Source organism: Brachypodium distachyon, chromosome 3, assembly GCF_000005505.3.
Source record: "Brachypodium distachyon strain Bd21 chromosome 3, Brachypodium_distachyon_v3.0, whole genome shotgun sequence".
Taxonomy (NCBI): Eukaryota; Viridiplantae; Streptophyta; class Magnoliopsida; order Poales; family Poaceae; genus Brachypodium; species Brachypodium distachyon.
Genome location: NC_016133.3, coordinates 40,773,765 through 40,788,334, shown reverse-complemented (window position 1 = coordinate 40,788,334; position 14,570 = coordinate 40,773,765). Strand labels below are relative to the sequence as shown.

At 45.6% G+C, this 14,570-nt stretch overlaps 4 protein-coding genes across 5 annotated transcripts; all 4 read right to left on the bottom strand.

Moving 5' to 3' along the window:
• LOC100843685 (blue copper protein) lies at positions 1 to 1,123 on the bottom strand. The gene is made up of 2 exons (XM_003574604.4): positions 794 to 1,123; positions 1 to 610 (listed from the first exon to the last, which is right to left on the bottom strand). Exons 1-2 carry the CDS (start codon positions 957 to 959, stop codon positions 249 to 251), a joined length of 528 nt encoding a protein of 175 aa, XP_003574652.1. The 5' UTR covers positions 960 to 1,123; the 3' UTR covers positions 1 to 248.
• A 3,786-nt stretch (positions 1,124 to 4,909) lies between these two features.
• Positions 4,910 to 7,260, bottom strand: LOC100840021. Its single transcript, XM_014901555.2, has 3 exons — positions 7,249 to 7,260; positions 5,995 to 6,398; positions 4,910 to 5,898 (listed from the first exon to the last, which is right to left on the bottom strand). The coding sequence occupies exons 1-3, from the start codon at positions 7,258 to 7,260 to the stop codon at positions 5,535 to 5,537; spliced, it is 780 nt and encodes a 259-aa protein (XP_014757041.2). The 3' UTR covers positions 4,910 to 5,534.
• A 134-nt stretch (positions 7,261 to 7,394) lies between these two features.
• Positions 7,395 to 10,381, bottom strand: LOC100839716 (29 kDa ribonucleoprotein, chloroplastic). Its single transcript, XM_014901554.2, has 5 exons — positions 9,944 to 10,381; positions 9,115 to 9,213; positions 8,674 to 8,958; positions 8,120 to 8,312; positions 7,395 to 7,638 (listed from the first exon to the last, which is right to left on the bottom strand). Exons 1-4 carry the CDS (start codon positions 10,289 to 10,291, stop codon positions 8,193 to 8,195), a joined length of 852 nt encoding a protein of 283 aa, XP_014757040.1. The 5' UTR covers positions 10,292 to 10,381; the 3' UTR covers positions 7,395 to 7,638; positions 8,120 to 8,192.
• Positions 10,382 to 10,651: 270 nt separating this feature from the next.
• Positions 10,652 to 13,218, bottom strand: LOC100843080. Of its 2 annotated transcripts, none has more exons than XM_010236928.3 (6): positions 13,055 to 13,218; positions 12,868 to 12,918; positions 12,672 to 12,770; positions 12,485 to 12,555; positions 11,937 to 12,130; positions 10,652 to 11,094 (listed from the first exon to the last, which is right to left on the bottom strand). In XM_010236928.3, the coding sequence occupies exons 1-6, from the start codon at positions 13,111 to 13,113 to the stop codon at positions 11,014 to 11,016; spliced, it is 555 nt and encodes a 184-aa protein (XP_010235230.1). In that variant the 5' UTR covers positions 13,114 to 13,218; the 3' UTR covers positions 10,652 to 11,013. The 2 variants fall into 2 exon arrangements, with proteins under 2 accessions (XP_010235230.1, XP_003574650.1); XM_003574602.4 differs by having other exon boundaries at positions 12,868 to 12,921; positions 13,055 to 13,215.
• Between the last annotated feature and the right edge of the window lie 1,352 nt (positions 13,219 to 14,570).

Below are 14,570 nucleotides of genomic sequence, written 5' to 3'. Positions count from 1 at the left end.
TTAAACCTCATGGTCTGCTCAGCATGACCAAAACCAACCTTATTTGACACTAGCATATATATATCAGGTAGAAAGAAATATCAGAGATAATAATCCACACAAGTCTGAAGAAACAAGGGGAAAAAAAACACCCAATCATATTACACCATCGCTCAAGGTGAAACCAACCGCTCTGCTCTCCGGCTCCAGTGGAGCCAAACTAGCTAGCAACAGAATCCATGCACTGCCTCTTCCCTGGGGATCGATCATCAGAAGAGGGCGAGCTTGACAAGGACGGCGGCGGCGGCGGCCGCGAGCACGGCGGGGCCGGCGGCGGACGCGGCGGAGCCGGACGGCGGGGTGGTGGTGGCGGGCGGCGTCGACCCGCCGGAGGCGGGCGGGGTGGTCCCGGAGCCGGAGCCGGAGTCGGCGACGGTGACGGCGAGCTTCATGCCGCCGGAGGCGCAGTGGGCGCCGACGGTGCAGATGTAGTAGTGGTCGCCGGCGGTGGACAGGGTGACGGTGGCGGAGCCGCCGTTGTTGGGGACGACGGCGGCGGTCGTGGAGCAGGCCTCGTACTCGCTCTTGCTCACCTCCGCCAGCGTGTGCGCCTGGCTCGCGTAGTTGAACACTGCAGAGTATTGATCAAGATTAAAAAACAGTTCCTTAATTATTACTAAGCCACGATCAATGCTGTTACTAGTGCTCGTAGAAGACGATTGATTTAACTGTGTTTACGCCAACAGTAACAGTTCCAGAAGTACTTTCTCTGTTCTTGTAAAGAGCTAGTGGAAGATCAGTCATGTATACTAACCGAGCTTGTCTCCAACGGCGAAGGTCTTGCCGCTAGTCCAGCCTGTGTAATCGGCGCCGGTGGTCCAGCCTTGGGTGTCGCCGACGGTGAACGTGGCGGCGGAGGCCGCGGCGGCGCAGCCGGCCAGGACGACGAGCAGAGTTGCGAGAACGGAAGAAGAAGCCATGACAAAGGACAGCTCTAGGAGCTTCTCTAGTACAGAGGTGATTGAACGTATGAAGGAGGAGAGGTTAGCTGCCGATCGATGTCTGGGAAGTACTTAGTGGATTGCACGATTGACAAGGGGAGGTTGAAGGGTCCTTATATAGACTGTAGAGCTGCCATGCTTGCCATATGATTGCCATGGAATTATGGAAGGACCCGGCCGCTAGTAAGTTGGGCGGCTCTCGGGACAGGATGCGGCGACCGTTGGTCAGCGTTTGTGTTTTTTCCTTTTTTTCTGTTAGTTCCAAGTAATTAAATATAGGAATAGAAAAACGCACACCGAATATGATGGAGATTAAAGTAGCCTAATGTTCTGTTTCCTTTCAAAAGCATATGAAACCTTCCGTTAGAACTTCTGTTTCCTAAGTAAGTACGGAGTAGTATATCGTTGTTTCCTTTATTCCAAAGATCCTAAAGGAAACAATTCCATAGAAAAACGAACATCTGAAATTTCTTTACTATTGCTTGTTCTAAACAGGGACTTCCATTTCTTAAGAAATCGTTGTTTTCCTTTATTCCAAAGACCCTACACGAAAAATTCCACAGAAAACACAAATATGTAAAGTTTCTTTACTGTTCCTTGTTCCAAACGGGGACTTCCATCTCATAAAACAAAGTACGTACTAGTATCGTTGTTTCCTTTATTCCAAGGATCCAAAAGGAAATAATGACACGGAAAAAAAAATATGATCTAAAATTTCTTTACTGTTGTGCGATATAGTTGGCAAGCAATATGCGCGCTCCTGTTTGTAGTACTTTACATATTTTACACATGTGTGTGTTAGCGAACATAATGGGACGATGCTTTTGAGAAGTGCAAACTAAAGGTGTTGAGGAGTACAGGTTAGTTTATCATTTAATCCTGTCTTACAAAAAAAAAGCGAAAGCTGGGTTCGTACTCCGTAGTCGTCGGAGCAAGTAGCCAGGGAACTTGGTCCAACCGCGTTGCGATATCTTTTCTCTCCGTTTTCTCTTTCGGTACGAATCCATGCATGCTACTGACCTGGAGAGTAGGGAGGCGTGGGTCGCGGTCAATGATCGACATCGAGCAGGAACCATGCATTTCCGGATATGAAGATAAAGATACAGGTTCAACGGCAACTGGTTTAATTTAATCAAAACGAATGTGTTTAATTACGCCGGCCGGCTCTGTTCCGTCTCTTTAATTAGTATAAATTAATTAATCGTTCCGTGGAGGTCCAATCCTTCTAGACGCCATGGCAGACAGGTCGATGGAAAGATGGGTTTGTAACTGAACGCGCAATTAACGTGCGCTCAGAGGGAAAGATGGACGGATTAAACAAATAATGGAACGGGCGAGGAGTAGTTAGGGAGCTGATTTTCTTTCGAAAAGGAGTTAGGGAGCTGATGATAATATGCACACGATTTTTATTTTATCTTGTTGCGCTAGTGGGAGAGCACATGCCCAACCAAGGGATGTTTTTGAAGAATTATGTGCATGGACCTGATCATTTCTTCAGCTCCTGCAGCCGTCGTCTCGGCAGCATTTCTGTGGTGTGCATGCAAACGAGGCTTTTTTTTCTGATCGGAAGGAAGAAGCCTCTCTGGGGCGGGCTGCATCATGGCCGGTTGGTGTGTATCTATCGGTCCACTCAATCAGGATTCAGGAACCGAATAATTTCAGGATTGCCTAACAATTCAGTTCTTTTAAACAACTCTTTGTTGGGAAGAAATTTTTGGATTGTTCACTCACTCCCTGTTTTTCTGTACCTTCTCTTTCTTTTCTTTTTTGACGGAAAAGGCAGAAGCACTGCCGTTCATTAAAAGAGATAGCGAGTATATTTAGAAGAGAGCAAGAGAGCGTCTAGAAAAAAGGCACACACCCCCACGAACAAAGAAGACGATTACATTCTGGCACGGCTCGAGAAAACCAGGTTAACCTTGTTATCCCACAAAAAGGACTTGAAATCCTCCTGAGTTTTGGAAGCAACATCCTTCTCTTCCATGGACATATTGTTAAAAAATGAAAACTCTGCGGTTACGCTCCTTCCACACATTCCAGAGTCCACACATTCCAGAGACAATAGACGAGCGGCCGTCGAAATGTCTCTTACGGTCATGAGAGATTTTTGCTCTGTCATTCCACCAATTCTCAACAGAATCAGATTTACATTGGATTAGCAGAGCTTGCACGATGGATGAAGTCCCTGATTGCTCCCGAGCACTGAAAAAGTTATTCTGTCCTAACCAAGTACACAAGTTGCTTAACCTATGATTTCTCAGTAGGCAAGATATAATACAACCACACCTAGTAGTACTACTAACCATCTAAAAACAACTTTCTTTTTTTTTTTAGGGGTATTCTGTCTCTTTTCCAGAGAGCTCCACTTGCGCAGAACTACTGTATACAATATGTAAGTTCTGGCCTGCTCTTGATCGATGTACGGTTGTTGCGTGCCATTAGTTTATCCTTCCTTTCAGTTCTACGCTCGTGGTGGCCGTCTTCGAAACTTGGCAATGAACTGACGCTATGTAGGGTTGATTGCCTAGGTTGGAGCCAAAGGGGGCAGGTGCAGCGACCCCGGCCTGGCGCCTGCTCTTCCGACCGCGGACAAAACTTCTGTTGGTATCTACGGGCCGCAGAGAAGGGCCTGGTCAATGCAGAATCCAATCCTCGTTTGCAACGCTGTTTCATCAGAGCCGCGCGTCAAAACAAATTGCTCGACGGCGTAAGGTCAAATGTCAAATGCCATTCTAGACCAGAGTATACTCTGAGCGAAAAAAAAGAAACAGCAAAATGGACCGATGCCAACCCTGAAATTGGGCCGGTCTTCTTTGATTACTTGGCCTAGACAAGGTCATGTGGAACCCAATCAACCCGGGCATGTGAGAAGGTACGGGTTATGGATGGACCGATGGTACTCCGTTTCAAAATATGAGACGTGCTAGCTTTGTCCTAAGTCTAATTTTTAAAATTTGACTAATGTTATATAAAAATGTAATGATATCTACAATATCAAGTACATGTACAATAAAAATATACAATGACAGTCTTCCAAACCAAAATAATAATAATGACAGGTTAAAAACCTAATTTACCGTTGTACTCCATCCGTCCCATAATTCTTGTCGAAATATTGAATGTATGTGGACGCTTTGAGACAAGAATTATGGGACGAAGGAAATAGATGTTACTTGTTACTCCCTCCGATTCATAATAAGTGTCTTAGATTTTGTACTAACTTATATTACAAAGTTGTACTAAAACTACGACACTTGTTATGGACCTAAGGGAGTAGTAGATTTTTAAACTTGGTCAAACTTTAAAAAATCTGATGTATGACAAAACTAAGGCATCATATATTTTGGACCAAATGGAATAATATGGAACCTTTTTTTACCTTCTCTTGCTCAGGTTTCAAACTCATATATGAACACAAGGCCATGTGCAGCGTAGTGAAAAATCCGGCGCTAACAAACTTAGCACCCGCCATAAAACATGCAGGTGCTAAGAAAAAATCACTAGAACCGATTCATCTAGTTGCATCGGGTTCCAGCTTCATTAAAAAATATTTGTGCTACAGCCGATGGGTCTGTAGTTTCGTTGTAGAAGAGTAGCAGGTGGGGAACCCAGAAGGAGGTGCTAAGGGCATGTAATGCTGGAGCTTTACGTGGTAGTGCTAAGAAATTGGCACATTGCTCGTGCCCTAAAGGGCAATGTATCAAGTCAAGACTCCACCTACGGTAGTAAAAGTTAAATGCTTTCAATAAATAAACGGATCAAGTGAAACGTGGAATCTGTAACCATTTAAACCGCGTTTCATGAAAACCTTTCTAGACCTCTAATCACTCGTGCAAAAATTGCCGTTCCATCAAAATTCACACTGAAGGATATTGCGAAAACAGTCACAAGGCCTCTCAATGACGATGGACAAAATGTAAATGTTCACATAATTGAAAAGCAGCTAGCTTTAGAATAGCAAATGTGTAAAATAAAGTTGTTTCGTATTGAAATTCAGGGGCGAAATCAATCCGGACCCGAGGTAAAATAAACTAAATTAAGAAGACAACAAAGACTAATCAACTGCGTTGCATCATTGCAAATACTCTGCGCTACTGGAGAAAAGTCTCAGTCATCGCCTCATCAATCCTGGTGCCTGGACCAGATAAGCTCAACATACTGAGCACGAATTGGAGGCGTCGCAGTTATCCAACCCAACCCAGGATACAATTGTAGTAGAGTAACCTGCACTCACTGAGTCACTGTCATGAATCTCCTGATAGCGTGCGGGGATGGATACCCCCAAGCTTCCGGCGAGGAACCAATCTCATGTCCTAATCCTCCAAAAGCTTCCTCCCGTTCTTCGCCTTGATTCCGTCTGTTTATCGACAACAACACGAGGTTCCAATGCCAGGCATCGAGAAGAGATGTCAACATTTTCAGTACGCAACTATGCAAGAACTCTGTAAACATTTTTCGCACACAAGACCAAGTGTTGGTCTGGTGGATTAGGATTGATTCAGGAGGCGTAATATAATTTACAAAAAGAACTAAGGATGATGGTCAATGGTTTCCTCAGAGCAAGAGGTTGCCGAGGGCGAGGCCGACGCCGGCGATGCCGACGCAGACCGCGAGCGCGACCCACCACGCGGCGGCGGTGCCCGCGCCGCCGTGGTCCTCCTCCTCCGCGGGGTCCGCGCCGCCGCAGGCTCTGAGCGCGGAGTTCTCGGCCTCGAGCATCATGACCCAGCGGCGATGGGCCGAGAGCGCCACCGAGTCCCGCACGAGCAGCGCCGCGAGCCCCCCGTTGCTGGCGCCCGCCGCCGCCAGCTTCTCCTCCGCCTCCCGCGCCCGCGACTGCGACAGCCGCAGCGCCCGCAGCAGGCTCTCGTTGCCGCCGCCGTCGCCCTTCTGGTCCGCCGCCGCCGCGCTCTCCAACCTAACATCGCGCGATACAAGAAAAGGAGAGAGGGGAAGAACTGAGCAATGCGCCCGAGGAGAGTGGAGAACACGGCGGTTTTGAATTTTAATTTACCTCTGCAGAGTCGGGAACGGGCCGAAGAGCTTGGCCGGAGGCGGCAGGTCGCAGTTCTGCAGCAGATCGGCGGACAACGGCCGCCCTCTCCGGGTCCCCCGCTTCTGGTGCTGCTGCTGCTGCCGCTCGCCGCCGCCCGGCGCGGCGGCCATCAGCAGCATCTCCCGCTCCAGGCCGCCGCCGGACGCGCCGCCTTTCGCCGTGGCTGCCGCGCCTCCCTCAACTGACGCAAAGCGGCGGGCGTTTTTGGTGTGTGGTCTGGTTCTGCGCGGGGGGTTGGTGAAGACTGAAGAGGAGGATGGGAATTGAAGGGGGAGAGAGAGCGGTTGCTTGAAGCGTGGCGCAAGGAATCGGAAGGCTTCCGCGAGGAAGAAACCGAAGCGGGGATCGGAAGCCCGGAGAGCCTAGTTTAGCGTGAGGATTGCTTTGCTTCCGCTCGCTCGGCCGTGCGGGACTATTCGGCGTGGCGCGGAACGACCGGCGAGAACCCGTGCGCCGTTACCGTGAGCGACGGTCGTCCGCTGCTTCAGAAACCCGGCGAGCTTTCGGCCCACCGTTTCAGTGCAGAAGAGACGGACAGCGCAGCGCACAACGCATGCAGTGCAGCCACTGGCGTCGGCGTCTGGAGGAGCCTCGTCGGATCCCCCCCGACGACATAAATTTATCTGCCGAGTGCGCGACGCACAACAAGTGAGTACGCCATCACGGTGGCCCGGTTGCTGCAGCTGGGCAGCAAGTGAACGCGACGGAGGAATCTAAGGCAGGGAACGGTTGATTGATCAAGGGATCTGGCCAAGACTTTCTTCTGTCGACCAAGCGTACACATGGTACCGTGCACGGTTCTCCCTTTTGTTTCCCCACTGTCATGCGATTCGTCACTCGGTGTTGGGGGGTGCCTCGAAACGTGTAATTATGCCCATCTACGGATATGCTTTGCGAGCAAAGAAAGGGGGCCTATCAGTCAAAAGAATGGAGTACAGATTTATTAGAGAAAGGGTTAATCTAATACCCTTACGGATACTGATACATGTCCGGAACCTAAATATCTGCATCGCAATTATGATCAACAGTTGCCAGAATATGAGGAGTAAGTACTGATTTGTCAACTCAAACAGATAGATGTGGATGTTAGACCGCACGATTTTATATTCTTGAAGAGAGAAGCAGATATCCAGTGTCTTTCTCAAGATAATAACACAACCGGTTATATATATTAAGTACATGTTAAGACAAGATTTATCTACACGCCCATACCTCAACAACCATGTTCAAGTTGCATCTAGTACCTTTAATCGGTTTGGTTATACAGTCCGGGAGTGTGGATGTCATATTAACTTAGTGGCTAGTACTCGAAAAATATTGTAGGGAGTTTCGTTTTTACCCGACCTAAGGCAGAAGTGTTAAAGAACCAAACACATTTCATTACAGAAAATAAATAAATATAGTCAAATCCGTCAGCAGGTAACAGATACGTATATTCTACAGTTCATTACCTCAGATGTTGACAGCTCATGTTTTTTTGGTACCCCTAGCACCTAACTAGCCTCCAAATGTCATCCACATCAAGTGGAGAACTTACAGAATGCAGCATTCCAAAATGCAAGAGTTGCTGAACGAGCAAAATCAACCAGCAACTTGGCCACCCTGTGACAGAAGAAACGTCAGTGTGATCAAGAGGTACAAACAATCATGATTAAGATAATACTGCCATAACCATCTCTATATTGGCTCAAAAAAATAGATCATACACTGAATAATAAATAATTATGACAATACTAACTTTTATGATCGAAGTGACACAAGAACTTGCTAAAAGCCTAAAATGCAAAATGCTCAATAAAATCAGAAGGAATAGAATAGCAAAAATATAAAACGAAGGCAGTTAGTTTGTATCATGAAAACATGTCCAACGACAACCATAGCAGCATCCATTATCATAAGATTTATTGCTTGCTATAGTAGAAATGGTAGTTTAAACATTGAAATAAATAAACAGAATGTCATTAACAAGGGCAACAAAGAAGTTGCGTTGTCTCCTTTCTCAAAAGATATATAGTCCCTGCTTTGATAACTGAATATTCCGGTATAATAAAATATGACCAAGGATTGAGATAAGAGTTATTACTGAAATAAGAGCACTATAGGTCTGCAGATCAACTCATTAAACTTCTTTCTGTGGTTCTTAGACAAATCCATGCTCAGCTATCACTCTGCTCAGATGATTCTGCCTCCAAGTTTTCTTCCTCTGAATGAGAAGATATTTTCTTTTTGGCAGTTTCTTCTTTGAACGTAACATTAATGGGTCGTCCCAACAATTCCTACGACAAAATCAACAGGTCAGACATATACAGACAACGCATGGCTCTGTGACTTAGTGGTGTTAGAGAGGGTTATTTCCACCCACTCATATTCAATACCAAGAATTGACACAGTGTACCATATCTATTCGGAGTGCACACACGCATGAGCATTTGATTCAACAAAACATTCCCGCATTAACTGCAACTGATTGAGCCTCCAATATTTTCGAGTGCGTGTAGGGAATGCACACGACGTGCGCGTCGCGTGTGTAGTGTGTGTGCATTTGCCTTGCACGAAAATACTTGCATGAACTAGAATTTGATCCGCAACAAATTACATCATTGTACTGTTGTGCATAAAATATTTCAGAATATTTACCTTGCCATTGAAGGTGGATATGGCAGCTTCCGCCTCCTCTTTTGAGGAAAAAGAAACAAATGCATAACCAGCAGATCGCCTCGGAGTGGTGGTTTGGAAGATAACTTCAACTGATTGTACACCTGGGGTTGACGCAAATAACTCCCGCAGATGACGAGATCTCACCCTCCATGTCAAATTTCCAACAAACACAATATGCTTATTTTGCATGGGAGCTGACGGCACAGTAGGTTGCTTCTTTCGAGGTTTTGCAAAGTCGACCTTAATTGTTCTATCATTTAAAGTCTACAGCAGGAATAGGTAGATCAGGAGATAAATCATAATCAGAAATTTGGTATTCTGAGATCAACGAGGATGATCTAATAAGTAGAATATCTCCAATCTCCAAGGGGGGGGGGGGGGGGGGGGAGTATGTTATTTCCATAACAACCTACAACTTACAGATGAATTGAGATTGTTGATTGCTGAAAGAGCCTCCTCTTCCGAGCCCATGGTTACAAATGCCAACCCTCTGTTCTTTTTGGAACTGTACATCGAAAGCTAGCAAATCAACCAAGAAAAGCAATCACTAAGGAAGTTCCTGCCAAATATATTTTGAAAATAAAATAATCAACAAACCCTTTTTAAAAGCATTGCATGGCAAAATCTTCTAGATTTGCCAATGTGAAACATGGAACAAGCCATATTTGGTCGAGGGGAGAGTGCAAAACAGATTCCAAAGATATGATGCCTTCCCTATGGGAGGAATATAGAACTGTAGATGCCACTTAAATACTTAATCAACATCAGAGCAACTGCTGTATCTAGAATATTTGTTTTGTGTTCATGCATCAAATCAAAATTTTATGTAACCCTATAAAGCTAACTTTAAGATTCAACGCCTTGGAGTGGTTCTACAAATGGTTAAGGTGGAGCTTTCCATTCCCCTCCCTGCCTCCCTCTGCAATTTAAGATGCAGTGGGTTGGAGATGAGAAATGATAGCCCCTCTCCTCTCCCCTCTTCTCATCTTTTAGATAGTAATACAATATAATGTACGTAATGGGTTGGAGATGAAATGTCAGTCCAGATGCTTGGACCTTAAATTTGTGACATATTTTTCCTTTTGTATGTGTGTTTCTGTTCAGTTCACTCTCAAGAAGCATGCTGATATAACGAAGATGGACCGTACAATCTTATAATCCTATTACTGCCACTTCCGACGGCAATCACTCTACCATTGTTCTTATTTTCTGTCGAATGGATAAGGCAAAGGAAACGAGCGGTTGTTACCTCGACGCTGACAACGGAGCCTTGCTTCTCGAAGAGCGCGCGCATGTCGTCGGGCGTGTAGTCCCACGGGATGTTCATGGCGATGAGCCGCGTCCTGGGCCCGACGGGCTCTTCCTCCGCCGCCTCCGTCTCCGCCTCCGCGGGCACCGGCGCCGGGGCGACCGAGGCGCTAGCAGCGCAGGCAGCGAACCCGGCGGCGCGGCTGCAGGAGGAGGAGCGGGCAGCGGCGGAGACGGAGAAGGAGACGTGACCGTGGCGAGGCGGAGGAGAGGAGTGCTCGGGGTGGCGGAGCGGTGGCTGGCACGCGGGGAGCGAGGGGAGGAGGAGGCGGACGAGGGGGAGAGCCATTGTTGCGAGGCAGAGAGGAAGGAAGGCAACGGCGAAATATCCAAACCGTAGGCTGGGCTGTCGCCGGGGTTTATCCTTCACCGCAAAATATCCCTAGGGGGCGGCGAAGGGAGGGACGTTCAAGGCCGGTATCTCGCCAAGTAGCCGTCTCTCCTCTCCTTCACAAATCACAGTTCATAAGTCACAACATTAGACAATATAAACAAATTCAGAAAATAAGCACTAGTTGAGTTATTATTGACTGAAGCACGTTTCTCATAACAAAAAGAGAGAACAGAGTTTGAACCAGTCAGGCATTCCAGTGAGTTCTTACAAGGAAATTCGGTAAATCAGGGATTCTAAGCTTAACAGGTGGGAAACTGAATCGACAGGTCCAGAATCTCCTTTTCATTTCAGCATTTGGTTCTCCTTTCTTCTGGACAATAGTGTAGTAATGTTTTACATTCCAAATGATATCAATCCTAGAGATTTACATCCAATGTTTTCAATACCGTTTCTGTATCCAATGTTCTCAATACTTGTATGTGTACATCCACTTTGAGCAACCCGCACATCATCACCACGCCTTATTATAATCTAGGTGCTGTCATTCATAGAGAACGGCACGAATAATTACAAGCTATTCACATGAGATAATAATACTCCTATAGTATGTACAACGGGGAGCACATTCTCCTCTAAGCGACCGGCGAACGCATATCTGTGCATTTTACGCCAGGATGCTATAATTGGTTGAGTTCCTTTTCAAGCTCCTCGATGACAGGCTCTACTTCAGCATCGATCTTGTCACTGTACTTGTCAATCTGCATTAGCATGAATGACCATTAAAAGTTAGCCGCTCCATCATTGCATATGTTTGTTAATATTCCCTCTGTTCCATAATTCTTGTCTCAAATTTAACCAAAAATAGATGTATCTATTTCTAAAAAGTGTCTAGATACATGTAATATTTCGACAAGAATTATGGAACGGAGTGAGTACTTCTGACGCAATACGAGACATTTTCAATGCTTTCATGAGAAGAAAAGGAATAAGGCAAGCCAAGGAGTCTAAGGGTATCTTCTCTTAACTAAGTCAGCTAACTTACTTCCCAATCTTCCCTAAGTGTAATGACATCAGAAGGCTAAATATTAAACCCTCTTAAAGTGTTGAAAGCAACCTATTTCTAGATGCCTTACAAACTGTAAAGAGTAGTACCAGAAATAATGAAACCATCTTTGGTTCCTTCCAGGAAACAATTGGCATGAAGTCAAAGATGCACACATCAGTCTAACCAACAGAAATGGTCACAAATTGCAAAGCTATGACTTAACAATGGTCTATGCTCTGAAAAGAAAATGGTGCATAGATATAAGCTGAATACACATCGTTACTAAGATTTCGATGGAGATAAATGACTCACATCAAATAAGTGCTTCAGGAGTTACAAGAATTTTTGTTGACAAAGAGTTCCTTATAAACTTCAGACTATTGGTTGGTACAAAAAATACCATCTACTCATTTATCTTTAGCATTACCAATTTACCATACAACACCACCAGATGCTATTTTGAGATTTCAATATTTTTTTATCAAGTATTATTCATCATATGCAAAATCAGACATAAGTACAAAGTCATCAATAACACAGAATACGAAAGCTAACCTTCTCAACAATGGCTTCAAACTTCTCTGCATCCTTATCCACTACATCAGCAATGTACTCAACCTTCTCCAATGCTTTCTGCAGGGAACCATTCTCAGGAAGTTGGTCTGCCACATTAGCAGCTAGCTTCTCCGTTGCCTCAGCTGCATGCTCCACAACCTCTACAGCAGTCTCCACATATCCCACAGTCTCGTCTGAGATATTAACCATACAACAGCTATAAAATTCTCCAAACTTTTTTTTTTGAAAATTCTCCAAACAGTTCGTCAAAAAAAAAAAATCTCCAAACATACAGGCATACAGCACACCTTAATAGTTTATAAGTACTACTCCATAGCGATTGCGCATGAATTCCGCAATATTACTATTGGTAGCATTTCATGAACTCCACAACACTTACTAGTTACTACTTGCTAACAATTAATGAAATCTATGATGATTACTCTTGAAGAGACATAGGAATTTCGCTTCCATCCAGGCAAACAATGAATGATTACGGGTGAATTCAAGACCGGCAATAGCCATTATCGAGTTGCATATGCATATACCTTCATAAGTCCTGACTCTCTTGTAGAATGGCACCACCGTATACACCACACCCCCAAGCACCCACCGCGCCCTGCAAGGAAACGGATAGAAAACAAAGAACCAAATAGACTAGGTCATGGTTCACGTCAACACAAATGAACACACGCTTCTTGACTTGCACAACTCTACCAATTTCCCGATTCGTACCAGGTAGGAATCGCCGAAGAAGAGCGGAGGCCGCCGTGGGCAGCAGCAGCGGCGGCCAAATCCGCCGGAACGATGTCGGATTTCCCGAGGAAAACCCATCTGCCCAGGTCGCAACCATATCAACAACTCCACGCGTTAATTTGCTACGAACAGACCGAGATATAGCGATTACATGGGGACAAGTAGAAGCACTTACCCCGAGTCGATGTCACCCAAATCGCCACCATCCTCGGCGACCTTATTACCCCTGCTGCATCCCAAGCATCAAAACATTAAAAATCACAACAAAACCCTCGAATTCTAGCTCTTTATCTCGGTTCTCTGGTCTAAAATCAAATCTAGTAAAGAGAAGGGGACACAACGCGAGGCAAGGTATCACTTACCCTGAGCCTTCATGGGCGGCCGGGGCGGGATCGATCGGCTGCATGGTGAGAGTCGCCATGGATGATGAAGGGGTTGGGGGCGAGGCGAATCGATTTGGGAGGAACAGAAGCTTGATTGGATTGAAGAAGACTTCTCAGAAGAGAAAGTCTGTACTACTACTTGTGTGGACCGTACGCTAAGGCGCCGTGCTCAACTACAATCCAATCCGGGCTGTTCAAACCTCATCCGACGGTTCCGGTGAGGGCCGCGACCAGCGCGCGCACGACGTGTTCGACGGAATGCCTGGGTAAAGAGCTCGCACCGAAAGAAGCCACCGCGGCCAAACTACAGATCGGAGCGGCCCGTGCGGCGATCGGAGCCCGTGGAGCCGCCGTTGTTACACTTTCCATCGTTCAGGCGGCAGACGGACGAGGCATTATTGTCTGGGTTCATACTTCCTACTGATCGCACGAGGAAAAGGGTGGCCTGATGAACTTCAGCATCTGGACAGTCATTCCAGATTTTCTCCATCTGTTTAGGATCTGTATTACACGCATCTATGTGACTGATCGACGGATCCATGCCATCATTCTTGAACCGTACCTGACGGTCATCATGTATTACTCCTTGTATCTGCATGCCAGGTGTGCCCGTCTAATTGCAGTACTATATAGTACAACTTGTATTAAATCCGTGTCAATTAATATGGAACGGAAGGAAGTATTTAACACTTGCACGAGGTCTCTTCCATCAAGCAGACTTTTTATGATTAGAAATTGAGGGAGACAGATCTGCAAATACGTTAAGCTGTCTGCTTGTCCTATGCAATCTCAGGGTGTGATCAGCCATACTCTCTGATTGTGCACATGCTGCCTGGGTAGTGATCAAATGAGCAAATGATACTGCATGTTGACTTCTCTGCTTCGTCTCTAGTGAAGTTGTTCCTCTGAAAGACCTCACCAGTGGACCGCCTAATTAATGACCTTCTGAAAAGTTTGTAGTATGATGTACTCGTACTATTGTCCCTGTGATCCAGACAGATATGATGCTTCGTCCGACAAATTGTAGATACAGGAACATCTTTTGATCAAGTTATTATTGTCAGGTTTGATGTTCTAGGTCACTTCAAATGACTCTTTTCGCACATCATCTGCATGGAACTATTAAGGCGGCCACTGAAATATGTAAGAGAGCGACTTTTATCTGCCCTAGCTATTGGAAACATCCAAATATCATGTGAGAAAGCTGTCAGACAACGTGTTTGTTTGTCATCATATGGTAAAGTGTTGTCTAGTTTCTCTAATAAATTCTCATGCCCTAATGTTCTAGTATCAAGTTAACTGGTTCAGCAGTTAAATCATGTCTCTTCATACATGTTACCTCGAAAAGTCTAGTTATCTGAGCTGTGTGTGAGCTATTGCAGATTTCAGTGATTATCACCAGAATGTGACAACTGCCGGCTGGATAAAGAAAAAACACAAACAAGCAGAAATTCATGGCTCATACACGAGTTATCAAAATTGATCCGACCGCTGA